General features: G+C 47.7%; 2 protein-coding genes across 2 annotated transcripts in view; one reads left to right on the forward strand and one right to left on the reverse strand.

The window, feature by feature from the left end:
- Positions 1–57: 57 nt before the first annotated feature.
- LOC142560030 (armadillo repeat-containing protein 7-like) lies at positions 58–9,332 on the forward strand. The gene is made up of 5 exons (XM_075671783.1): positions 58–254; positions 337–435; positions 501–569; positions 6,016–6,153; positions 8,847–9,332. The coding sequence occupies exons 1-5, from the start codon at positions 176–178 to the stop codon at positions 9,002–9,004; spliced, it is 543 nt and encodes a 180-aa protein (XP_075527898.1). The 5' UTR covers positions 58–175; the 3' UTR covers positions 9,005–9,332.
- Positions 9,333–12,866: 3,534 nt separating this feature from the next.
- Positions 12,867–25,601, reverse strand: part of LOC142559918 (sushi, von Willebrand factor type A, EGF and pentraxin domain-containing protein 1-like) — a 64,292-nt gene continuing 51,557 nt past the window's right edge. The window contains exons 28-34 of the mRNA XM_075671613.1: positions 24,710–24,813; positions 23,425–23,761; positions 22,028–22,236; positions 20,579–20,806; positions 19,523–19,804; positions 17,643–17,991; positions 12,867–16,996 (exon numbers count right to left, since the gene is read on the reverse strand). Of these exons, the coding sequence (XP_075527728.1) occupies positions 16,658–16,996; positions 17,643–17,991; positions 19,523–19,804; positions 20,579–20,806; positions 22,028–22,236; positions 23,425–23,761; positions 24,710–24,813 (1,848 nt within the window). The 3' untranslated portion in view covers positions 12,867–16,657. The remainder of the gene's footprint in view (positions 16,997–17,642; positions 17,992–19,522; positions 19,805–20,578; positions 20,807–22,027; positions 22,237–23,424; positions 23,762–24,709; positions 24,814–25,601) is intronic.

Consider the following 25,601-nt stretch of genomic DNA (forward strand, 5'->3'; position numbering starts at 1 on the left):
AAAAGAAAAGCCAGCTTGCCATGTAGCGCCGTCTCTTATGTTTACCGTAAACTAACTTGCTTCCCTGTGGCAGTTAGCTTAATAAAATGGCGGCTGATGCGCAGCATCGTTAGCATTTGTCAGCCGTGTGGACCTTCAAAGCTAGCACGTTTCATGTGGTGAGCTTGCGTACGTCATGGCCCGGTACGACCCCAAGGAGAGGTTCAGATATCTCAAGGAGCTGGTGAACGAGTTCCACACCAGCTGCTCGAGTGGTAAGCACCGGCCCACTCGAACGTTATGTTACTACATGGCAGAAACTGAAACCGTTCTGACAGCTCGGTTGTTTTGTTTCAGAGGCGAAAGAGCAAGTTCTCGCCAACTTGGCTAATTTTGCCTACGATCCGGCAAACTACGATCATTTCAAGCGCCTAAACATTCTCAACCTGTTCGTGGGTACGTTTCGACGCGCGTTTTGCGTGAATGCATATTGCATCTCACCATGGTCTTTGTTTATGCAGATCAGTTGGACAGTGCCAACGATAACCTGAGGGAGTTTGCCATTGGTGGAATTTGCAACCTTTCCTCAGGTGAGTGCCGGTGTGTTTGCGCGCTTGCATTGAATGTTTAGTCACACATGCCCGTCAGTCATCCGCTGCAGTGAGATGTGACTGCAGGCATTGTAATTATCACGGCCGTTTGCGAAATTCCGAAGATAAACACGATAAACTCCCCACCGCAACGAAAGATTCCTTTACGATGGCGCCATTTTAGATTTAGTGCAGCACTGATTGCCTCTAGTAGAAACTAGCGCGAGGCATTTGCATACGTGGTTATCGCATGCACCTGCCACGCACTCCCGTCTGTGTGGCACCTACGAGGTTACGCACGTCTGAAAAGAAATAACGCCACCACACTGCATACACCAACATTGAGTGCTGCTGCGGCGTCATGCTGAAGGACCTTCTGCTGAGTACGGGTGCTGTTAAGTGTTCCCAAAGGCGATGCGAGGGGGAGCGGGGCGAACGCCACCTTCCCTCGAAAAGTCGCTTGAGATATTTTCAGTGCTTACGAGGAAAATGTATAAAAAAAAGGTAACAAGACGGGAACGACGCTAGTCTTACCCAAGCTTACTGCAAGGAAATTATCAAGGTTTTCTCTTACTATAATGTAGCAAATGTATCAGATGTGATAATTATTTTCCAAGCTCTATGCTGTAAAGCCGCTCTATACTCCAACGTGTGGGGATGCGCGACTCTCGTCCCCTGATATGTTTTTCCGCATAGCTCCCGTCTCCTGTAATCCGGCTTCGCCGCGTGGCTTGGTGCCAGCGGCAGTCAGTCTGGTTGAAGCGCATTGCGAGAGATGGCGGGATGGATGGATGGATGGAAGGTAGGAGCGTCGTCCCCTTTGAAATGGGATGATGGCAGTTGCCACCATGCTCAGCTTTTTATTTTTGCTTAACTGTGTTGGAAGTTATTAAAATTCGGCATTTTCTGTAAATACGGTCGGTATAACGTAAAGCTATTCCGTTTTGACGTCTTCCTACACTTCTAACCTTATGTCACCTCTCTGCTTTTGAGCCACCAATCTTCCAATCGCTTTTTGCAAATTTCCACCGCATATTTATTTACATGACTATTGTTATCTCTAAACCCTAGGGCCTCAGGAAGCGTGACTGTGCCTGCATCGACATCGGGATGTATACCATCACATTTTAGTATGAGGTGTTCTATTGTTTCTACAGATTTACCACACACAGTACATTGTCTTCTTCTTCGTTAAATTTCTTTTTATAACTGCACATTCTAAGACATCTTGACCTAGCTTCAAAGAGTAGGGCACTGTCTCTTGAGCTATCATAAGACGCTTCCTTTCTGATCTGCTGGTTCCAGTATCGATATAGTTCAACACTATGCTTCTTTTCCATCGAATTTATCCCATTTTTACCTTCCACGTTTTTATCCTGTCGTTTAATGCTCTGTCTTTCTCCGTCCTCATGTCTGGCATACTTACTGGTTAGCTTCCTAGTTCTTTTCCGCCATTATGAGTCAATGCTCTTTCTGTATAGGTATTTAAATACCTTAGCTGCCCACCTGTTATTGTCCGATTTCCTCAGGCGTTTTTCGTATAGGATTTTACTCTGAGCTTCCCGTGCTTCGAACGATGCCCAGCCCATATCCCCCTGTACTGCCTGGTTTGTGGTTTTCCCGTGGGCACCTAGTGCTAATCTCCCAACAGCTCTCCGATTTACTTCTAGTCTTGACTGAACTTCTCCCCTTAAGCACAGGACCGCATTCCTGAAAGTAAGCCCCGGCACCATTATTCCTTTCCAAATGTCTCTCAGTACTTCATACCTGTTGTACCCCCACAATGCCCTATGTTTCATTATCCTGGCATCTCTTTGCCCTTTTGAGCAGGCGAGTGTGGTTCTGCTAACGCCACCTAGCAGCGGGGTTACTTGGGCGCAAAAAGGAGAAGGCTCTTCCTTTGGCTCGGGGTCGGCAAGCGGCGCGGACATTCTGCGCATGCGCCAATCCATGCTTCTGCCTGACCAATCCGCCATGGTTGCTCAGTGGCTATGGTGTTGGACTGCTGAGCACAAGGCCGTGGGATCGAATCCTGGCCATGGCAGCCGCATTTCGATGGAGGTGAAATGCTAGAACACTCATGTACTTAGATTTAGGTGCACGTTAAATAACCCCAGGTGGTCGAAATTTCCGGAGTCCTCCACTGCGGCGTGCCTCATAATCAGAAAGGGGTTTTGGCACGTAAAACCTCATAATTTTATTTAAATTTTTAATTCTGCGAGACCGTCTCATGAAGCCTATCCCGGAAGGGATGAACGTTCGAACGTGCTACTGTTCGCGTAACCATACGTGCGAACAACCAGGCGTTGGTGTCCAGCATGGGGCGACCATATTCACTCGTTATCTGGTCGCAGTGAGTCGGACTTTTGTAATTTGTCGTGCGCCCATCGGCATATTTTGTGGATAGCAACTCGGCTGTAAAAGGTGCTATGAAAGGTGCAATAAATGCCCTTGTGATTGTTTGCACTACTGTGTTGTCGTTCCTTTGTCCCAAGAGCATGGATGAGAAACCCACATCTGGCTGCCCAACGTGGACCTCTTGGGGCATCAGACGATATAGTTGTAACAGTTTTGCTTCGTTCGAGACCTTTGTTTTAACTGAAGCGTAGGGCTAGTGTGGATTTTGATTGCTAGCGTTGGCGGCGTGCTTTCTTGAGCGAGGCGACAGTGGCTGTAGTGTGTTTGAATTTTTTAACATGCTAAGCCTTTTCGCAAATCATTTTTTTTAATGACATTCGTCGGTACGAGAGCCGCATGTTCGACATCCTGGGAGAGTCAAGCGTAGTGCCCGTGGAGCATTGGCAAGCCTGAAGCGAGTGAGTACGGAAGCCTCGTGGGTGGTCTGAATTTCTGATGTAAATAGCTTCCGTTTCTTTGACTCTGATGAAGTTGCGGCTCTGGGAGCTGGGTGTCTGCGGGCCACGGGTGCTCCTATGAGCTGACTGGTTTTGCGGCCTGGCACTGGGCGCTCCGAGACAGTCTGGGACGGTGGGCGCCGTCAACTTGGATGCTGCGTGCACCGAGTGGGGTAGGACCATCTAACAGAGCTGACGTCTCTTCGCAGGTGCATGTTTTGTGCCCATTTTGGGTGTTGTTTTTCGGAAGCCGGTTGTTGTCGGGGTAGCGACGCTTTAGGCCTAAGGCTTTACGAAGCTGCCTGTCCGACGTGTAGGGACACAACCTGGTGGACTGTGGCATTCAGGTGTTGCACTTTGCTTCCCTTATTCTAGTTAGCCTCGCACGAATTGAAATTACTCATTCAACTCAAGGAAGCAAGCTTCGTTCACGTGAACTTAGCATCTGAGTAGCCGCCTGATCTTTTGGTAGCCGAGTTGAACATCGTACCACGTGGGCGATGCGCATGCACAATTCCTCTCCCTTGCACTACGTTTGCCGAGTGCGTTGAGTGTACGCAGCGTGAGTGGAGTCACCCCTGGTTTGCTGTCACTTGCACATCGTCTGCGCTGCTGCCCCGGGCTACGATCGAGCCACCCCAGGCAATGGTGATGCTGTGGCCAGTTCGGCGCAGCGACTTTGGCGGCTGCCTGTATCCGGCTCGCAACCCTCGGCGGCAGAAAAAAGAGCCGGCGTTCACCAACAGCTACTGCGGCTCTCGCCAGCAGGGCCTGTTGGCGCGAGCAACGCTTGCTCGTACCGACTACTGCGTCGCCATTTCCAGAGTCCTGGCGTGGAATCGTGCCGTCGAGTCTGCAGAGTGGCTGTTGTTACTAGCGGACGCCAGCAGTGTACCCCAGGGTCTATGTCGGCTCGCATGTTGTGGACAGCGTGTGGACATTTCCTCAGCGTGGCCACTGTTGCATGTACTACCTTGTTCGCGAAGCACGTGTTGATGTTAGATTGTGTGACATGTTTTGTTAGAATATGTAGAGATTTAAGGTTGGGGGGATGTGGGGATGCACGACTCTCACGTGTCCCCTGATATGTTTTCCTGCATCATTCCCGTCTCCTGTAATCCGGATTCACCACGTGGCTTGGTGCCAGCGGCAGTCAGTTTGGTTGAAGCGCATTGCGAGAGATGGCTGTGAGTGTGGCTCTGCTAATGCCACCTAACAGCGGGGCTACTTGGGTGCAAAAAGAAGGCTCTTCCTCTTTGGCTCGGGATCGGCAAGCAGCGCGGACGTTCTGCGTGTGCGCAGAGCCGTGCTTCTGCGAGACCGTCTCGCGAAGCCTGCCCTGGAATGGATGAACACGATCGTTCGAATGCGCCACTGTTTGTGTTCTGGACACCAACGACCAGGCGTTGGTGTCCAGCATGGGGCAAACATATTCGCTCGTTATCCGGTCGCGGTGAGTCGGACTTCCACGATTTGTCCCGTGCCCATCGGCGTATTTTGTGGATAGCAACTCGGCTAGCAGGCATTAGTCTATGAAAGGTGCAATAAATGCCCTTGTGTTTGTTTGCACTACTGTGTTGTCGTTCCTTTGTCCCAAGAGCACGGATGAGAACCCCACAAACGCAATGCTTGCTCTGTATGAAATAAAGTCGGTGGCCCCAGTATGATGGGGACAGCTGCATCACTTTGTTTACTGAGCGAGGCTGCACGTTTACATGTTACCTGTTACAATTTCATGGTCTGCTTTCTGCACACCTAATGAATCTGTGTAAATAAATGCCTTCTCGCATCTTCCAGTGATGATTCTATCCACAGTGAGATATGCAACATAACACTTTTTTGTAAACACTTATACAATACAAAGTGTGGTAATCTATCGCACGTTTACCAGCGGTCTGTCTTTTCTGCATATTTTTATCTTACCTGACCGTATAGAACTTGTCACGACCTCATTTATCTCGTATAGTAAAAACAGTCACTCTTTACATGGGCTGCATCTTAAGCTGCATACTTAATGGCAGAGGCACAGCATAATTTCATTGTATATATAAAGTAGATGTAGTATTGCAGATACACTTGAACCTTGTTATAATGAAATGGGATATAACTAAGTAAACGAAATTCCTCGTGAAATCCCCGTAGAGATCCATATATTTAAAAACTAATTTTAACAAAGTTAAATTGATTTGCCAATGGATATAACAAACTAGATGCATCTCTGAAACCAGAAAGTACGAGTTAATAATCAAGTAGTGCCATTTATCGCAAGGGTATACGAGCTTTGCAAGAGACCCATTTTCACTGTGAAGCTTGCTTAAAAATTTGTTGGCTAGTGACTGGATGAATGTGATATTGAAGAATACTTATGCTGAGGTTGGAAGCAATTAAAGCACTCTAGAGCTTCACCCCATTAAATGGGCCACATTTGCTTGCCCTATTGAACTAGCCAAGACATTTTTTCATGCAGTGTTTGGATTGCCTCAGCAGTTTTGTTCAGATAGAGATGGCAGAATGAATTACTGAGAAGGCATCCTCCACTGCACCTGTCCCTCTGGTGGCTTTCTTTTCATATTGCATTGGTTTCTTTACAGATCAGGACTTTCGTGCCGAGGTGCTGAAGCCTGACAACCTCAGCAAATTGATCAGCTGCCTCTCAACATCACAGGAAGAGACGGTGTTGTCTACAATAACAACACTTATTTCTCTGGGGCTTTCTGGTTGCCAGACAGGTCTGTTGTGCATATGTCTCACGGTCTCACTGTGTTCTTGATCCATATAAGCAAAATTTTTTTAAAATGAAACTATACTTCCAGGGTGTTTTGAGAGTTTAGGTGTATCATAAGGTGTGCTTTATGAATGCAGGGCTGATGGTCATTGTTGATTGCAATAACAAGGTGAGATGCCCATCAGGGTATTCATTGCAACTAATGTCAGTGTTCCCCATTTCGACATAGACAAAATGAAAACTGAAAAGCAAAGTTGATGTTGAACTCAATTCGTGAGTTTGAGTGATGCCATTTCTGTTTCCATAATGCCTAGCTCGTTTGATTGTCTCTAAATACTAATAACTTCAAGATTGTCTAAACACAATCTTGGTTGCTTCAAATCTTGAATGTGTCTTTCTTACTGTGACTTTGTATGCAAGCTTTTCTTTAACAGCAAAGTATACATCTCAGGGGAGTCCTTGAATGATAGGTTAATTTAAAGAGGTTTGTGTGACAGCCTTGTTATATCGCTTTTGCTTTTGTAAAGATTAATTGTGTTGCTCGCTTCTTTGTAAACTAACCGTGGCAGCAGCATAGCTTTGCACATATATTGAACTTGAAAACCTGCAAGACAGCTTGTTTAAGTGGAATACTAGTGAATGAGCAAGAAATTCTCAAGTCTCTGCAATGAAAGAGAAGTGGGGGAACCAAGGGTCCCAATTTCTGTTAGTCAAAACCACATGAAGCCGACAGGTAGTTCATACTGTGCTGTGATTGATAGATGGTTGCTTCAGGCCTAAGAGAAGCTTTAGCACTAGGTATCCCTTTTCAAATATACTGCTCAAACACTTGAGTAAATAACTACTGAACCTTTCTCAAATGAAACTTGCTGCATTAAAAAAAATGTAAAGTTGTAGTTGTAGTTCATTTTTTATTTACATTGTGAAGAATACATGACGAAGCACAAATCAGCTCGTTTCCTATCTCATTAGCTGTTTACAGGGAAATAATTTATTACTTCATACTTCACATAATAAGACGGAAGTGTGTTTGGGTCCAAGAACGACGAAGCCAAGTGAATGCACCACATTCCACTCTATTGGCTCTGCTGGAGCCATGGCAGGGTTCTGGCAGTGGTACAGCCAGAAAACTTTTTGGGGGTGTCATGCCTCTGGTATGGCTGAAAAAAAAAATATGTGTGGTAAATAAAGTTTTATGTTACTTTTAAGCGTACTGTTATTTTTTAAATAACAGTACGCTTAAAATTTTTTCATTTTTATTTTTTTATTTATAATTTTCTTTATTTTTTAAATAACATATAATCTTGGGCTGTGGTTGGACATAGGTTGGACAAAGGCTTGATTGCCTTTAGCCCCTGCCCCTGCAGTGAGCTTTGTATATTGCTTACTGCAAATAAAATACTTACATCACGACCCCCCCCCAACCCCCACCTCGGCTACGCCCTGTTCTCTGGTGCAATTGTGTAACCACAGGTAACGGAAGAACTGATACTAGATAGCCGTAGTGTATTGTTCCAGCTCTTTGCATTGTCATTACCCCTATGGTCTGCAATACTATGCACATCGTCAACCAAACATTTAGTAGATATCTCTGCACTCCCAACCTGTGGTTAATGTGAAATGATGCAATGCCATCTGGCAGGTGAGGATGAAAGTGGTTACGTGGCAATGGTGGTGTCTTTTTTTCGACCTAACATTGGTAAACAGGTGGTGTGCCTTAAAAACAGCGAAAAATCACAACTAATATTTTGTTGTTGAACTGGCACGAGGTAAAACTAAATGCAATTTGCTGTTTCTTTTATGGAAACATCACAAATGGCACAGCATCAACGGGGAGTTTGGTTCAAAGCGGGCGCTCTGGGTGTTGCCTTATTAGTGTGATAACTACATAAAAGCCTGGAACCCTCTATCCAAGTGGCAGGGTGTACATGTAATACAGGAAGTTGCCCAATGCATCTGGAGCATGCACACTTTGAACCCAATGTTTTTAGTGGGTGCAGGTGCTTTGCAGGAGCTATACTAGAACTTCTATGTAATGGGGTTGCCCTCTGCACCTTTTGATGCCATACTGGAGTATTCGGCGTCTACAGTGAGCAGAAATCTCCTGCCGTTGAAATGCAGTGCCGTTCATGTTGCATGTCTACCGTGCCGCGGGAGTTCTTGAGGTACCACAAAAAGTAAAACAACGAATAATGGGCAGTATTTTGCTACTAGTGCCATCTGCTGAGTGTGCATGTAGTTACACACGTGGCGGAGTATACCGGATGTCCCCACATGCCCCAAACATTCTCTGCTTGCATTGTTTGGGTGCTTCCTTTTTTCACGACAATCGTGAAGACGACCCCAGGAACAAGCTATAGTTCAGGGCCCCCTGGCAAGCACACTTTTGACTGCATCAGCAGCGAAAGAGGCATTTGCCGAAGGCATTTGGGGTCAGCGTGGTGGTGGGTCTAGCCTTAAGACTTCTAACTTGCGTTCTAGTTGGTCCGCGGCTAGGGATTCCGACAGCAGCAACAGCAAAAATCATTGTGGAACTACTGGGCGGGGAGAGGGCTTTCTCGGCAGATATTGCCATTGCCAAATTGGATTTCACACCACTCTAGATGCCGGATGCCCCTGTGTAAATTTGCCCTTAGTGATCTGTCACGTTTCACGGAACTGGGGCTTCATGCCATTAAAATTCTTGTTTTGGCACAGATATCACAACAGCATCTGTGATCGACTGCATGGTGCGGTATTCGGAATCTCCGAACACAAGGCTCAGCAACCTGGCCAAGCTCTTCCTTGAAGATATATGCAGTCCTGAACAGGTCAGCAGTGTCACGAATGCTACTGCTGCTACTGCTGTTCCATAGAGTAAAACGGGCCTAATGTGGTTGTAAAGTGCATGGGGCATATCATGTTTGTACAGATCCTTCCATGGCGGAGCCTCTTCAATAATTATATTGAAGAGGCCATTTCAGTTTTAAGCATAACATGCATCATAGCCAGAACTGGCATAAAATATGTACCTTATTGTAGCCCATTGTATTTACAGAAGTCATTTCTAACCATGATGCTTGTCATTGTAAACTGGGTCTCAACAATTTAAGCGTGTGTAGAATATTGCGTTATTTTGTTTCCACGCTGTGGTTACATGACATGAATGTATTGAATAAAGGGATGAAGTTATGATAATAATAATGTTTCAAGTGTGCTTATTCCTTCTTTGCATATCTGTTGTACTATGGCATACCTCAGAATCAAATAGTGGTTTGGGCACCTAAAACCTCAAAATTTGTTGTTGTACTATTCATTTTTGCTTTTGCTCTATGAAATAATGAAATAGAGATCGCAGCAAACTATTTAAGTTCTTTTGTTAACAAATGCTGCCATGTTGTCGTGCTTGGCATGCAAGTGCAGTTGTGCCTGTGCGAGTGTGCTTGAAGTTCTTGCCATTTTTCTATGATTAAGCTTGAGTACATGCTAAAGCCTTTACCAACATGGTAGCAAAAAGTGTCATTTTCATGTTTAGGCACATGTGCTATGGAATCCTTTTGGGTGTTAATATTATCTGTTTTGATTGTGAACAAAACTACACAAGAGGAAGCAAGTTCATCACATGACGGAGTACTTCAAACCATAGTTCTCGTTCAGTCCAGTGAAGCCTTTGCGGTAGGGGTAGTATATAACATTGTGCAAGGCCAGTTCATGAAAAACCCATGGCTGTGTCTGTGAACTCCGAAAAGCCTTCAGTATGGATGCTAGTTGGTTGAACAGTGTTTGGTGTAAATTGTGCAATCGGGAGCCTTCCACAGTTGTGGCACAATGTGCTCACGGTGACGTCGGTATGGTGTGTTCATGGTGTGTGTGATCAGTACTACAGCAAGTGGTAGTTCTCATTTCTTACTTCATACTCGTGCCACATGCAGCAGTGATGTTTGTGGGCAATCACTTAAAGCGTTGAAATGGAATTTGTTGCAACAAGAAGGAAAGTTCTAAACTCTGATAAAAGCAGAATTTTAAGTGAGAAAACACGAATTATGGAGCTATGCCTTGCCTTGAGCCTTGCAGTTATTCCCTCAGCTCAGTGGAAGTGCTTGTGCTTGTGCTTGTGGGTCACTTGTGACGCGACTGTTGCAATATTTGGCATTTCACTTTTGGTTATTCTTAGGTGCAGTTGGCCGGGACTCATTTCTCGTATTGTGTGCACAAATTGTCATCTTTTACAAGTCTGGAAGTGGTTATGACCATGTCGGAAGGCTGGCTGCATATCCAGCATTTGGATCAATCAGCTGACTCTTGGTCGAAAAGTTGTTACAATTGTTCTGATTTCTCTTCTAATTACTGCCTCGGGTCATTTTAAAATGTTTGTAGCTATGGCAAAAGCAATCCCGAAGAAGCCGCTTATCTTCCCTACGTTCAAGGGATTTCAAACCCTTTTCAAGAGAACACTGCTTCGCTATACCAGAGTACTCTGGCTACACACTGTTATGAACAGCTTTGGATCACCTATGCTGAAGCTTACGGTGGCTCCATTGCACCTGCAAGTCGTGCTCCACAGCTTGTGCGCATTCATGTGGACCGATGCTCCTCTACTGTCAAGCGCCAGCAAGTGCTTGTCAGATGAAGGCTCCTTGAAAGGTAAACAAACAGCAGAACGATATTTTATCTTTATTAAGTTCCAAGATAACACACCAGAGAAGCCAATGGAAACAAGTGAAGGAGGAAATAGTGACTGCCTAGGTGGCAAAACCGTTCAATGCATGTTGCCGCTAGCTAAAGAAGAACAGTCCGCAAGGCGAGGTTGGGAGAGGAGACGAAGTTTGCGATGTCTTGGCGCCAGCCTTGGTGAATCAAACTGTTCGTCATTCTGGCTGCATTGTTGTGTGCGCATGTGGAGAGCAGCGTTGAGTGACGTGACAAGCATACAGAGGAACATTGATAAGTGCTGCAAGCATTGCGAAACTCTATGGCTGCCAGAGAACAGGCCATTTATGAACAACAGCCCCCTCTTTCGGCTCTCTTTCGGTCATCGCAACTAGCACGAAGGAGAGAGTCAAGTTCGGCTGTGACACTGGGTGCCGTTATGTAGCGAACATGATGCATGTGACTTGGCTAGTGCTGCAGTGTGAGTAGATGGAGCGGGTGCTGCGGTATATGCGCAACACTTTTTCGAGAAAACATGTTGCTTGCAATCCAGTTGCATGATATGGAAATTGGTGGGGGTGCAGGATCGTTTTCACTTACGAGAATTCCATAAATGTCGTGTCGCACTCGTCTGTGACGCCCTCGTTCTTTAATATAAGTCGTCTGGTGTACTTGATGCACATTCTGCGGGTGTCTCGAAGGGTCGGCTCTAAAGCAGCAAAAGTAGCGTTTCTGTATATGGCCATATGTAGAGGCACCAGGGCTGTGCGATTCTATGTAAGCGGCTCGGTAACGTCAGAGTCCTTTAGTACTTTCCTGGTCACCAATAGTCCTATGGCAAAGCCTAGTATGCCTGCGAATGCAGCTGCGATGTGGTGTAGTGTTGTTTAGAGGGCAATTGGAAGATTGGTGGAAGTAGGCAAACGACAAACAATGGAGGCATATAAAGAAAAGTTCCCAACAAAGTTCCAAGCTTAAGAAAGTTTCATGATAAGGATTCTTCGTGGTTCTTTTTTAGCATGCAACATTAGGCAATATAATGACGAGCTTGGTAGCTCAGCCCACTGCCCTTTTACAAAGGGGATGCTAGTAGCATTCATCAATGCAGACCAATTTGTTCGCTTATTCCAGTGAGCTGTGCAACATCTTCTACAGTTCTGCTGACGAACGCAATGGCGGTGGTGCATTCATGTGGATACACCATTAACTGCACAATCCGTTGAATCACTAACTGCTAGAACCACAATAAACTCTCATGCTAACTTGAAAATGTTGAACATTTGCTCTCCACAATGATTGCATCGGTCAAGTCTCAAGCAATGTACAGTCTCAGTCAAAAATACATGTTTCGCCGCATGTTTTGCGTCGAAACAGCCTAACGCCGCACTTGAAATTTATCAAGCGCGACTTGGCCGCACGAGAGTGAGGGCGAAGATTGGCGTCACTCGGTGCACCCTCAAAGCAGGCGCCCGACGAATATAGCAGCGCCCCGGTGCGGCCCCGCACCGGGGCGCCACGGCTCCGCTTTTGCGCTCGGAGCTGTGGGCCGCGTATTTTTGATTGCGACTGTACATATGTTTGGTCACTGTATTTAGTAAGTACAAATTGGATTGAAATCTCCGAATTTACGTGTTCTTAACAGTTTGAGGTATTACGCAGTTAGTAGTATTCACATGAATTCACCGCTTCTCGCGTCCTCCAGCTCTGCAGGAGCAAAATTGCCTCGGCTCGGAAGGCTCTAAAGGCGCGCTTATAGTCCGGCCGTTGGCGGCGCTAGTGAGTCGAATCAACGATAGAACTATAGACGGTGTTCTCGCCAACGTGGCGTAAAGCCCAGACCACACGTACGCTTACGAACGCGCGCAAGCTCGCGCCTACGCGCCTTGCGCCCGCCGCGCCTCGCGAGAAATGGTGGTTCGCATCCACAAAGACGCGCTTCCAAGCGCGCGACAACACTGGCACACTGGGCTCACTCATAGACGCCTTTGAAGACGCCACTTCGTACTTTGTCATTCATAGTGTTTCAAAATGCTTCGATATCTATAAAAATAGTTATATTTTTAGAGCTGTTTGATGAGTACAAAAAAGAAAGATTAAGCACTTTATTACATGATATAAATCTGCTTCACTGAGAGTTGAATGTGCCGCGCCGTAGCTGCGTAGCTAGGCACGCCGACGCGAAGCAGTCCAAGCTGAGATCGCACAGCGTTTCGCTCACGCTCTCAATCCCTCGTGGCCGTCCCATCCGTTTAACTGAACATAAACGAAGCCGGCGCAGCGTGCGCGAAATTCTTTCTTGCCCTTTCCCTCCCCGGCGGAAGCGAAACGGCTGTGATTGGTCGCACGCGTGGCGTGAGCGCGCGCCTATGCAGCTGGGATCCTTGCTAATGACGCTCGGGCGCTGGCCCAACTGTCAACTCATCAAACCGCCCTTTCCCGCAGCTGCTCTGCTCTGGGAGCGACTGGGTTGTTGCGTGACCAGACTGCCACTTATGAGCCAATACAAGCTTCGCTTGAAAAAATGTAAAGGACTGCGGTAACGTCGCTCCTCAGCGCATGTGGCCCGAGTTAGATGGGAGCATAGTTTCCTACAATTACTAGAGGGCACTTCGGCGCTACGGTCGTTCATCTACCATGGGAGTCGCGGTTACCTTGGGTGGCACATCAAGCTTTCCCAAGTTTCGCGAATGAAAAAAAGGTATTTAAGGACTGAGGTAATCTTGATCATCAGCGGATGTGGCCCGAGTTAGATGAAGGTCTAGAGTTTCCTACAATTGCTAGACGGAACTCTGGCGCTGCGGTCGTTCAGCTACCATGGGAGTCGCGGCTACTTTGGGCGGCATATCAAGTTTTCCCAAGTTTCGCTAACAGAAAAAGAAGTTATTGATGGAATGCGGTAATCTTCATCCTCATCGGATGTGGCCCGAGTTAGATGGAGGCATAGAGTTTCCTACAATTGCTAGAGGGAACTCTGGCGCTGCGATCATTCAGCCACCATGGAAATGATCGGTAGTACATGGATTTGTCTGATCTTCGTGCTTGAGGCTTCAAACGTACTTGTGGCTTCGTTCATTAAGGTTTTATATGGGTCTGAATTGGTCTAAATTTCAAACCAATCTATACTCCTTTTTTTGTTTTGCTGCAGAGGGTAGTAAGGCTCTGCAAGCACCCATAATCGCTGTTCATTGCAGTGGTTACGCATCTCCATGCGTCCGTGGCGTAATGGTTTCCATGTCGGGATTCTGTGCTTGAGGTCCTGTGTTCCAATCGTGCCGACGGAAAATTTCGATGTTTGATTTAATTATTTATTACTCAGTACTTATAAATGATCACTTTGCCAAGTCACGAAGTCATTTAAAGCCAGAAGGACGAAGTTCAGGCAAATCCATGTACTACCCATCATTCCCATGCTGCTGTAGACACTAGCGCCACAGTTCCCTCTAGTAATATTATGGAACTCTATGGATGGGGCTAGGCCACGTGGGCTAGGCTGACCACTAAGGCTAGTAATTGACATGTCCAGCTATGGGAGCAATCTCAGGACGACTATCGACGTTATTAAAGCGATAAGTATTCAAGCAACGTAGCGATACACCGTATTGCCACCGCCGAGGCATATCCTCTATAACGCGTGCACTGCAGCCTAGCTTCTCGCGCTTTTCTCTGGACACGATGCGCAATGTAGTGGCGTTGCCGCGAAGTTCTAGCTTTATAGCCCTCGCATATATTTCTTTTAGCTCAAGCTTACGTGGGATACCATATATATATTCAGACAAGATTGCCTGAATATAGACAGAGTTGATTCGATACCGCCCAATAACCGCATACATTTTAAAGGATTTTATTGTGATATCAATAGTATGGACACTGCAGGCGCATTTCTGCCGTCACCGTGATGTTCCCTATAAATCCAAGGTCGGCGACATCGTCGCCGCGCGCCTTATGCTCTATGTGCGAGTGAAAGCGTGCGAGGGTGAGCAGACGATGGCGGTTAACTTTCGCGCGCAAGGGAGGAAAATGGGGAGGAAGCGCGCCGTCTTCCGTCGCGCGCAAGGCACTGGGGGTACGGCGCCGGCGTTATAGTCCGGCAGCTGCTGCGTACGGTGTGGCCGCGCGGACCTCATTTTGAAAACGATTTGCGACGGGGACAGAGTCCGCCTTGCACAGTTTTTTTTTTCGCTGCTGTTCGCGCTGAAGCGAGAGGCAGCACTAACGTCAATTTGCTCACTGCTGCTGCCGTTTTGACAGCGAGTTTCCGCGGTGATCGAGTGAAATATGCTCATGTTTTCTTGTGCGTGCGTGACACCAAGCTTGTTAATTTAGTAAGTGAATGTTTACAAGTTTATATGGCCGATGAAACTACTATCATTACTTCGTGAAGCTGTCTACTATTTTGCTATCGCAATCAATGTTTCGCCTTTCAGGCGTAACTGCAATTTTTTTTGTTGCAGACGCGAGACAATGCCCAGTGGTACATGCCCAGTGATCCAAGTTGGCGTGAAAGGTTCATTGCAGAGCGGCACATACACCCAGCGGCCTTAATTGGTTTGACAGTTGGTTTCGAATCCATTTCTCCCCGCATAGCAGCCCAATACTCTAACCCTTAGACCATGGACTTCCCATTGTTAAGAACGGCCAGCTGCAGTGCAAGTTTTGCCAACTAGTTGCGACTGTGGAGGCAACATTCCGGGAGCGTCGCTGCACACCTCTAGCCACGGCGTGACTAAGTCGACTGTGTGTGAACAACAATACGTGCGTCCTCGACTCTCCGTCGCTGGAGCCGAGTTTGACGAAGTCGCCATTGTAACTAAACGGGCTCGGCGGACCAACTATTGTTACTGAGCCGCGGGAACGTCTACTGACACCCCTTCCCACGCGCCGACCAAGACGCCAGAAAATGAGCGGCCGGCGGGCACGCTGCAGTTCGGGGAATAAATGCCCCTACGGTGCCGTGTCGTCTCCCCTACGGTGCTTCGTCTCCCATACGGTGCCTGGTCAACTCGCCTACGGTGCTTGGACGGTCGTTTCCGTCACCTGGGTATTGGAGGAGGACCGAGTGTTTAAAAACCGCTGTTGTGCGGCTGCTCAGGACACTCTCTCTCAAGCGGTCATGTTAGACTGATGTACTTTCTCAAACAGTCATGTTAGTAACTGAGCATGTGTTGGCGGGCTAGTTGGTTAAGCATGATTACAAAGACGGCGCTGTCTCGTGTCCCCCTTCTTCGTGTGTTGTTTTATTCGGCGCCGTCTTTGTAGTCATGTTAGACTGATATAAATACTGTAAGTAAACCCATATTCCTCGTTCTCGATGAGAAGCAGTCCTTCCCTTCATCAACGTCCTCAGCGTGGATAAGTTGGACGACGGCAGGGGCCAGCTACCTTCTAATTCATGCCCGACTCTAATCTTGACAACGGATCACGAGCGATGGGATTGAACCCCCAATCATAACACCATTGATCCAAGTTGGCAAAAAGAGGTTAGATACGGACAAACGAGCAGGAAAGCACAAATATATCGCGAACTGGGTCAATTTCCCAAAGAATGCTAATTGCATTAATAACACTGAACGGTTCGTAAGGCTCACGACTTTATGAACATTTTGAGTCCGTGCTTCCCTACAGGTGTATGCCTCGTTTGCGTGTTAGTCTGGTCGCTGTTTACATATATCTTTCACGCAACACTAGGAGTAGAATGCCGGACTGTCGTCCAGACAGACACTTCCGGCTTTCGTTAAAGACAACTCTCTCTCTATCTCTCTAAGACTAGTACTAGAATTCCTGTGTGCAATTAAAGTTGCGTTGATCTTCCGCGTCCAAGTTTCTGTCATTGTGCACAGTCCTTCGCGAAGAACAGAGACGCACTAGTGCCTTCCGAGTCGTCAAGGGGGGACACAGGAGGCCTCCATTCCGCTCCAGGTGCCGTCTGGGTCGCAGACGCGAGAGGCACCGCCAAAGATATTGTGACCAGCGTCGCATTCGTAGTGGGCCTTGGCGCCCAGCCAGGCGCCCTCCAGGATCAGCCTTCCTCGGGCTGGGCTCTGCAAGGGTGGGCAGTGGTCGCGGAGGCACTCGAAGATTCCCTCTCGCTTCCAAGAACCGTCGGACTGGCAGACGGATCTCGAAAGTCCTCTGGCTGAGTAACCCTTGTCGCAGGAAAAAGTGGCGTTGTGGCCCTGAGTGAATCCCGTGTAATCCACGCGGGAGTGCTCCGGTGTGACCTGCAGTTGGCAGAGAGGCATTTGAATGAACTTCCTTATAACGAGGCATTGAACGCCTATGCTGCGAATATCTGATGATTTATATGAGTGCTACTAGCCCGAGTTTGCTAAATAAACAATGGTGGCATCTCAGTGGCGTGGCTGGCAGCGCTCGTTATACGTAGTAATTGAGCATCTTTGCTTCACCTTTCAAGCTACGGCGACAAGCACTGAAAAAATAAAATGACCTGTGTTCAGGCTTCCGACAATACCTCTTGCTGTTGAATGTAGAGCCTGGCATATACCGCCGCTGTGACCAGTGCTATAGTCGAGAATTTTCGGTGTGGGGGTGGGAAGGGCACGAACTTGATCGGGGGAGAGGGCTGGGCAGGTGGGTGTTGTAAGGGGGAGTTGGGGCGGAACACGTGCCCAATGCCCTTTTAGACACCCGATACCAGAAACGCAATCACTGTTAGTCGGGAAGGACAGTTGATGTAAACCCTGCTCGAGCCTCGTCCCAACTTTACAACTTGTCTTTACCAGGGCCTTGAAAAAAAGTCTCTAGGGCTGCAGCCCTTGTCATAGCTCTCAACGGTATCTTGCTTATGGTTGCTGTTGGTTTGCCGTGCGTTAGGGCTAATTAAGGGAAATTCGTCGTAGACTATACCTGCAAAGGGGGGCACCGTCTGGCTCGGCACGAGGGCTCCCTGCCTTCCCAGCGTCCGTCACGACCGCAAAGCCTGGAGGTTGGGCCCGACAGACGGTACCCGGGCTGGCAGGTGTAGTTGGATATGCCCCCCACCGTGAGTCGGTCGTATGTGACGTGGCCATTGAGGGGTTGCCGAGGTTCCGGGCAGGAGGAGTCTGGACATGGGCGTGCTGCCGTGCCGCATCCTTGCACCGGGTTGCAATTTGGCACGTCACTCTCCCATTGTCCGGTGTCCAGGCAGGTGCGTTGCTGCAGGCCGTCGAGGGTGTAGCCCGGGTTGCAGTGATAGAAGACGACGCTCGATATGCTGTTAAAGAATGGCCGTGGGGGAGAGGGCAGAAACGGAGAAGTCGCAGCAGGTTTAGATGCAGATGCGGAGTCTTGTGATATACTGGTACCTAGTCCCTCTAGAGGATTGGCCAAGAATCGAGTAGGTCAATGTAAATTGCAGAATACGATGTCAACATTGTACAATTTAGGTTAGAATCGAAATACAGAGATTGGAAAGCCTGCATGATTTTGTGAAAATTAAATTTCTACCGTAACCATAAAAAATAAAACAGCAGATTTGCTCCGGTGGGGCGCCTTTTCGCCTTCGTTTTCACCTTTTGACGATGCATATTATAAGTGAACCGCATCTCTTTGTCTTCGGATGAATACATTCATTTACTAACCAGGAATTATACCTTTCAGCATGAAATGAAATTGCCGTGCACCTGAGTGTAGCGCGATCGAAGCTACAAAGGATTTCTCGGAAAGAAAGCTCCATAGTTAGAAAATTCGTCCTGATGCAGAGATCGAAACCGGTGCCACCGCCTTATCAGGGCTGTCGCTCTATCATGCGAGCTAAGCAGGAGGCTAGCCCATCGCAGCGCGAGGCCGAATTAATAGATAACTCGAACATATCGACGATGAATCTTGCAAATCAGTTCTGCGTAAGCTCGCAAGGCGGAGGAAAGTCCATGAAAGGTAAATTGTCATCATCAGTTTCCGTTTCGTGAACTTTCCTCCACCTTCAGGCTTCCGCGGAACTGATTTGCATTATTCAACTTTCAGCATGTATATCAACGACACCTCTGTGTATGTAAAATGCGGCCGTAATTAAATGCCTTATTTCGGTCTGGCTCGCGTAATCGCGGCAGGCGTGGTAATTAGTGATTGGGCCTGATAGCTATAAATCTTTTGTATGGTAGAGGTGCTCTTTAGCTAGTTACTTCATACCTTACTAGTTTTAGGTTGTCTTTTCTTGCGCTACTGTACAGCCGTGATCAAAAGTATGCGGACCAAGGGTAGTGCAAGGAAGCTGAATTTCTTGACAACTCAGAATGTCAGCATAAAACTGACGAATGCACCTCGATATTTACGACACCAAGTCCGAACTGCAGCCTTCAGTTTCACGTTACATGCCAAAGCAACAAAGATTTTTTTTTTTACAGATCCCCTGGTTCACAGACTTTTGATCACAGGTGTACATAAGAACGACTGCAAAGGCCTACTCTATTCCACTGGAATGTACAGCAACGCAGCGATCGCTCCAGGTCGGCACTAGAGCGAGAGTGAACTTGCGTTCCGAAATTCGCTTTCCAAAAAGTTTTGCAACAAGAGCGAATGGTTCTTAACTAATTTTATGATCACGTTGAAGTGATGCAAGAAGGGTTCGTTCTTCGCTTAAAAAAAAAAGATATCCGCCATTAAAATAATTTTTGTTTTTTTCAGACGTTTTAAACACGAAAAAATTGCACTTGCAAAGCTGTATGCTTTTTGCCTTCCTCATGATAGCATCACTGTAGCCCTCAGTAACTAATTAACCAGTTCGTCGATGCAAGTTTTCGATGTACTTGAAATTAGTTCCCGAGACGACTCCATTGACGGGAGGGTCGGGGGGAGGGCACTCGGCCAGAAGACACGTGGTCTCCCCGGGCACCATCCACGACCCGTCAGCCCGGCACGTCCAGCGGTCGACGCCGTGCAGCCGGTAGCGCGGGTCGCAGGACGCACGAACCGTCTCCCCCGTTGCGTCGTCCTGGACTAGTCTCCCGTTGGGCACTTGTCCATGAAGTGAGCAGTTCATGGGAACGCATTCGGGAAGCTCGCCGCTCCAGGTTCCATCAGCGCGGCACCTGGAACCCGAATGAACACACGCATTACTCAAGGCTACGCTGTATATACGCCGTTGGTGCGATGTCGGAGGTCTTGAAGGGATGCTGAAAGGGGCCGTGAGATAACGTCAGGAGGGTCTTGCTAAGCCAGAAGATAACGCAAAGACGAATGAGGTGTTGGCGACGTCGCGCGACTATTGCGTGGAATACAAAGTTGAGATATTTAATAGAGTTTTAGGTTATGGGAGGACACCCCGATGTCCTCCTCGCCCGCAGAAGGTGCGCATTGAGGCACCCTAGGGGACGCAAACCGCCGAGTGTGCAAAAAACCCGAAGCGAGCAAAATAATGCGAAGGGCTCACAGTGGAGTTTACGTCCCCTAACCTAAAGCTCTATATTAACGCGTTCATTGGTATTTTCTAGCTGCATGGCTATACGTGAGTTGTACTTCTGTGAATGCAGAGCGGTTTGAATGCCACGTTAGCGAAACTCTATCTCACTTCTTTTCTAATTTTCTTTTCAGCTTCGAGTTACAGGTAATCTACCTGTAAGTGGAACGTGCCTATAGATTCATTGGCTTTCTTTCTTTTAATTTTTAAATACCATCTAAATAATTGTTTGGCATGGCGGGGCATACTTACTTTCGGATCGATTGGCGCACTTAATTTCGGGCCTTCTGTTACCGTTAAAGAGCGCGAGTCTTTGCCCGTGTCGTTTTGTTCGCGTTAGCCTTATCATTTTGCCCATGAAGCTATTAAATAGGTCTGCTGTCACATGCATATCGAGAAGGCTCACCTAAGAGCTTTGGGCCCAACGAGTCTGAAGCCCCTTTCGCAAGCGAACAGACTGAAGGACTGCGTGGTGTGGACCCGTCCATGCTTGATTGGTCTCGGCACTGTGCACGACGTCGGCTGACACTGCGGAGCTGAGTCCGACCATGTTCCATCAGCCAGGCACGTCCTCTGTTGGACTCCGTCCAGTTGGAACCAGGGGTCGCACTGGTACTCAACGCTAGAACCATAGCTGCGGAACCAAATCCTCGCGCGTTAGTATTCCGTTGGACGCCCATGTAGTTTCGGACTGTGTTATCTACAATTGAAGTGTCGGCCACTCCTTTATGAAGAGCAACTGCTTTGTTCATAATATTTTGATAGGCTCATGTAGTTTCAGAATGCGGTACTCTAAAGGACAAATGTAGTGTGGGCCACTCCTTTATGAAGAGTAACTGCTTGACTCAGAATATTTCGATAGCAATTATAGGGATGCCAGACTCGCGTTTGCGCTGTTGTCGTTGTGCTGTCAAGGTATCGACGTGAATGCACGGCCCGTGAGTGAAGAGCTAGAATGTCTCCAGGGACACGCAGTGCGTTTTGGTGCAGAAGGGACGAAGCCAAGTAAACGCACCGTCACGTTGCGCTCGATCGGCTCTGCTGGAGCCAGGGCATCGTTCTGGCTTCCGCTGCTGGCATGAGCGCTGTACACACACGTCCATTATTGTTCCTGCTGAAGAGCTGTGTGCATACCGCATCGTGGTCCACGCACTGATCTCAGTGGAACGCCAAGCTAAATCTGTCTAATCCTTTGATTGGCCGCAGAAAAACGCCGACAGTTTTCCATTTTGCTTGTACTTTCGATAGAGAATATATATAGTCTGCTATGGTTGTCGTTGATCGTAGTAAACGAACTCCACTGGGGTTATATGAGCTCTCTCTTAAACTGGGTTAAAATTGAACAAGTACTTAAGCTCTAGCAAGGAGCTGTCACTACTCCCTTCTTTCGAAGAGATGTATCCTGACAAGTGTAAGGTCAGTTTTCACTAAGACTAACATGTAAAATGCGGAAGCGAACCATAGTTTCACATTTCTAAGCTTTCAAGCAGATAGCGTGAGTTTTGGTGATAGATAATTAGACACAGTCGCTATTCTGTGATAAACGTAGACAGCGTGGTACAGATATATCGGCTTTCCGCGACTGCCACAGTCTTTTTGGAGAAAGAAGGCTGCCTCCGGGCGATTCTATCAGCAACTAAGAACTTTCGCAACTTTTTGCGCAAGCCAGCATTAACTTTCAGTGCAGTTACGTTGGTTCTTGCATTGTTGCATTCGTTCTTTATTCTTGCACTCTTGCATTTACTCCTTCACCACCGCGTCAAGATAATTGACAACCGGTCGAATGCGTTTTTATACATATACTCGGTTTGGGAACAACTGAATTTACCACATAAGCACATTTCAGTTCACATACGTGGTGCTTGGGTAGACAGCAGTACCGTGGGGCACTTGCTCTGGCTCGGGACACGATACGACGTCGCACACGATGTCACCATTCCACGTTCCGTTCGATGTGCACGTTCTTTGGCCAGAGCCCAGGAGACGAAAACCCGCTCGGCAGCTGTACTTGGCCACGCTTTGGAACTTCGTGCTCCCTGACTCCACTGCTTGTCCGTGCTCTAACTGCACATAGCGAAATGAATCGTGCTTGTTCATTGCTATGGTAAAATGCCATGAACAGAAGACCACTGCAACACACTTCTTGCAATAGTTTAGGTAGGCTTAATCCCATAAAGCAGTAGGATGGTATGTGTACTGTCGCCAGGATAAATATCTGCATGTGCAGGACCAGTTGCACATTGCGAGCATGTGCGAGCATTTTTAGTCAATTTGACTGCTTTTTAATAACGTTGGCCCCGTACGTCATGCGCAACTTCCAAAGTGTGTTCCGACGTGTTGCAAACAGTATAGTAGCGGTCCTGTCAAGGAAACAATTGCAGTAAGTTTTTGTCTGTGCCTGCAACATCGTCGCATTTGAAAGGCTCGATATGACTTGGATAAAATTACATCGCGCTTCAATTGGGCGAGCCGATCCAGTGACTTGGAATTCGTAGAAACGATTTTACTTATAATTACACACTGCAAACTTGAAGTCGAAGCACTGTGGAGCATTACAAACGCAAGGACACCAACGCAACAAAAGGTACGGAGATGTGAACGCAGTGCTATTAATCTGCCGTTTATTTCTGTACTTGCAAAAATTCAATATTCTAATAGAGAAAAAATATATATTCAAGCATAAGTAGGTCAGTGTGGGTGACCTATGGCGCAATTCTCTCTGGTTTGGAGTCACACTGAGTGATAAACCTCGCGAGCAATATTCTCAGTCTAGCACTTTCCGGGTTTTGATCACTTTCGCGATATCTCACGTGACTCGGCACCGAACACGTCGGCGTCCACCAGCAACACCGTTCCTGGCACTTGCCAAGACTTATTAATGGTGCGGGCTGATATAAAAAGAAAAGAAAATTGATATAAATAAAGAGAGACTGCTAAAAGACAGCGTGCTGAGGAACACAGATGCGAGGAACACTGTCGCCCGTAGACACCGACTCGGCCGGGGGTTACATTCTGGGCAATGTCGAATTCGGCCATGCTGGCTCACTGAGCCAATCGGAGAAGCCGTAGTGAAGCCGTAGTAGCCTTGTGAACCAATCAGAGCCCACAAAATGGCGAATCTGACAACATGGCGCAACTTGACAGTGTCAAGTGTAACATCTTGGTGCCAATTCTAACGGGAAAGTGATCGCAACCCCGATAGCGATCGACTGAGAACACGATCCCAAGAAAGTGCCACGTTCTCGATCTAACCGGGGGTGGCGGTCCGCAGTTCACCGGTAGGCAGTCGGGAATCGACGGCGCCCACAGTCCGCCCCAGCCGCACACCGCCGCCTCGTTGCCCACCAGGAGGTAGCCTTCAGCGCAAGAGAAGCGTGCCGTGCTGCCCAGAGCAGTGTCCGTGTACGAGAGGGCCGCGTACGGCCCCACGATGGGCTCGGAGCAGTGCGCAGGCTCGCACAACGGCGTCTTGGGTGGCGACCACAGTGCAGCGTTGTGGCAGATGCGCGCAGAGGCGCCGCGCAGCTCGAAGCCGCGGTAGCACGTGACCGAGACCATGCTGCCCAGTGTCCGGCCCGATCCGGTGACTCTGGCGAGAGAGAAGATGCAGGCGTACATTCGGTCTCACTGAAACTATGAATCGCTTTTAGGAGTGCTGTTTCTTGGATGAGTTTGTAACTCATTCTGTGAAACGTATGAAGAAGCACTGCAATGCAATACGAGGCACAAAAAAAGTGGGTGGGCACAGATCCTAAGTGACCTGTTCTCAGCAAAGCTAGACATGCATGTTTAATGAGCATCCTTGAAGGTTTTAACATTTAAATAATTTTTAGGTACGTTTACAATGTTAATAATCATGCGCGATATTGTCCGCGGTAGCCTCGACCACGAAATCAAGATTTTATAAATATTCCGGAATTGTCTTCTGCTCGTTGTGCTAACAGCACTCCCGTGCGTGTGTTTGTGTGCCTCGTTAAATGTCTTTGTATCCCTGAACAACGTAAATCGTCGTCGAAGTACGACATCGGCTGTGATCATGCAACGGGACTCGTGAAGTTTATAGCATGGATTAAGAATGGATTAAGAATGGGCCACCCACCACGGTGACTCAACGGATATGTCACTTGCTGCCTCACGTGCGAAGTCGCGGAATGGAACTCAAATCGCGGCGGCTGCATTCCACCCGGGGACAGAATACAAAAACACACAAGAAACGATGTTGAAATGATGTTTCGGTGCACGTAAATTAATGTCACGTGGTCACACTTAATACCTCCCGCCGCTCCGCACACAATGCGACATCCCTGAAGGACCGAGTTTAGCCCGGACATAGGAGGCATGGATTAAAAATTACGCTTGTGATGTAGTTTGTATATCTTTGTCTCAGTCCTAGTCGCGCTGCGCCGTTTGGATATCTATGAACCAACTCGCCCAAATCAACGTTTTACTGCATTTAAAAGAAATCGCAACGTTGTCCTTTCGTCTTCAAAGACTTGTGACGCGATCGAGGGAAAGAAATGAGCTTTTTCGTACTTGCCTGCCATTAGCGACAGGTAGATGAGGCGGGCACTCGAGAGGAACGCACGTTGGCTCGTGGTCGCTCCACGACCCATCGTAGCTGCACCTTCTCCAGCGGGTTCCCTGAAGAGGACACAAAATGGTGTTCTGTGATATGACACAGATGCTCTAGAGGGTCTTTATTCATAAGTGTGTGATAAACACACCTTATGCGACTGGCATACGTCTAGTGAGACAATGCTACTGGTCATCGTACTGTACCCGGCGAGTGCTCGGAGCTATCGCGCCATAATGCGTTTTATTGACGGAAGCTTCTCGTGATGCAGTATTGCTACCATTTTCGCAAAGTATAGAACTGATTTTACCTCAAAAGTGCCACAGCTTAACCCTAAAGCAGGTAGCATGGTGCATTGTCGGATGTGGACAAGGAATTGCTTGTACCTAGGAGTGAGAACATTCTCTTCTCCTTGTCTTGGACACATAGGGTTAAGAAGTAGGTGCAACAGCATCGCGCAGCGAGTTACGCCATTAGTGCGCAGGTCATGCTTGACGACAGACTACCCATGTTTGTGGAAGAGGCCCATATCTAGCATGTGTCAGCCTCCGGTTGTTCTACCTCTGGGAAGCGATGACGTTTGGATACGTGAAGAGAGCCTGGTGCTTGCATACGCAGGGCTACTGCCAGGATTAGCCAATGGACGTGTGCGTACTCGAGTCGCGAGTCATCCGCTGCGCAAGTAACATGCCTGCATGGCACGCATCAGCGAAAAATTTAAAAAATAATAAGGAACGAGAAGGGTACGTTTGCATTTCACTCAGACCTTTTCGGCATTCACTAATATACCTAACAGACTGGCGCACGCGCAGTTGTGCCGATAGTGTTCCGAGCGCTCGAACAAGACTAACATGGC

The sequence above is a fragment of the Dermacentor variabilis genome, chromosome 10 (assembly GCF_050947875.1).
Source record: "Dermacentor variabilis isolate Ectoservices chromosome 10, ASM5094787v1, whole genome shotgun sequence".
Lineage (NCBI taxonomy): Eukaryota > Metazoa > Arthropoda > Arachnida > Ixodida > Ixodidae > Dermacentor > Dermacentor variabilis.

Bases quoted from the DNA above. Each gene is read 5' to 3' on its own strand.
- LOC142560030 (XM_075671783.1), top strand. From the start codon at position 176: ATGGCCCGGTACGACCCCAAGGAGAGGTTCAGATATCTCAAGGAGCTG. The intron at 436-500 runs GTACGTTTCGAC...TTGTTTATGCAG, and splicing joins CATTCTCAACCTGTTCGTGG to ATCAGTTGGACAGTGCCAAC. The intron at 570-6,015 runs GTGAGTGCCGGT...GTTTCTTTACAG, and splicing joins AATTTGCAACCTTTCCTCAG to ATCAGGACTTTCGTGCCGAG.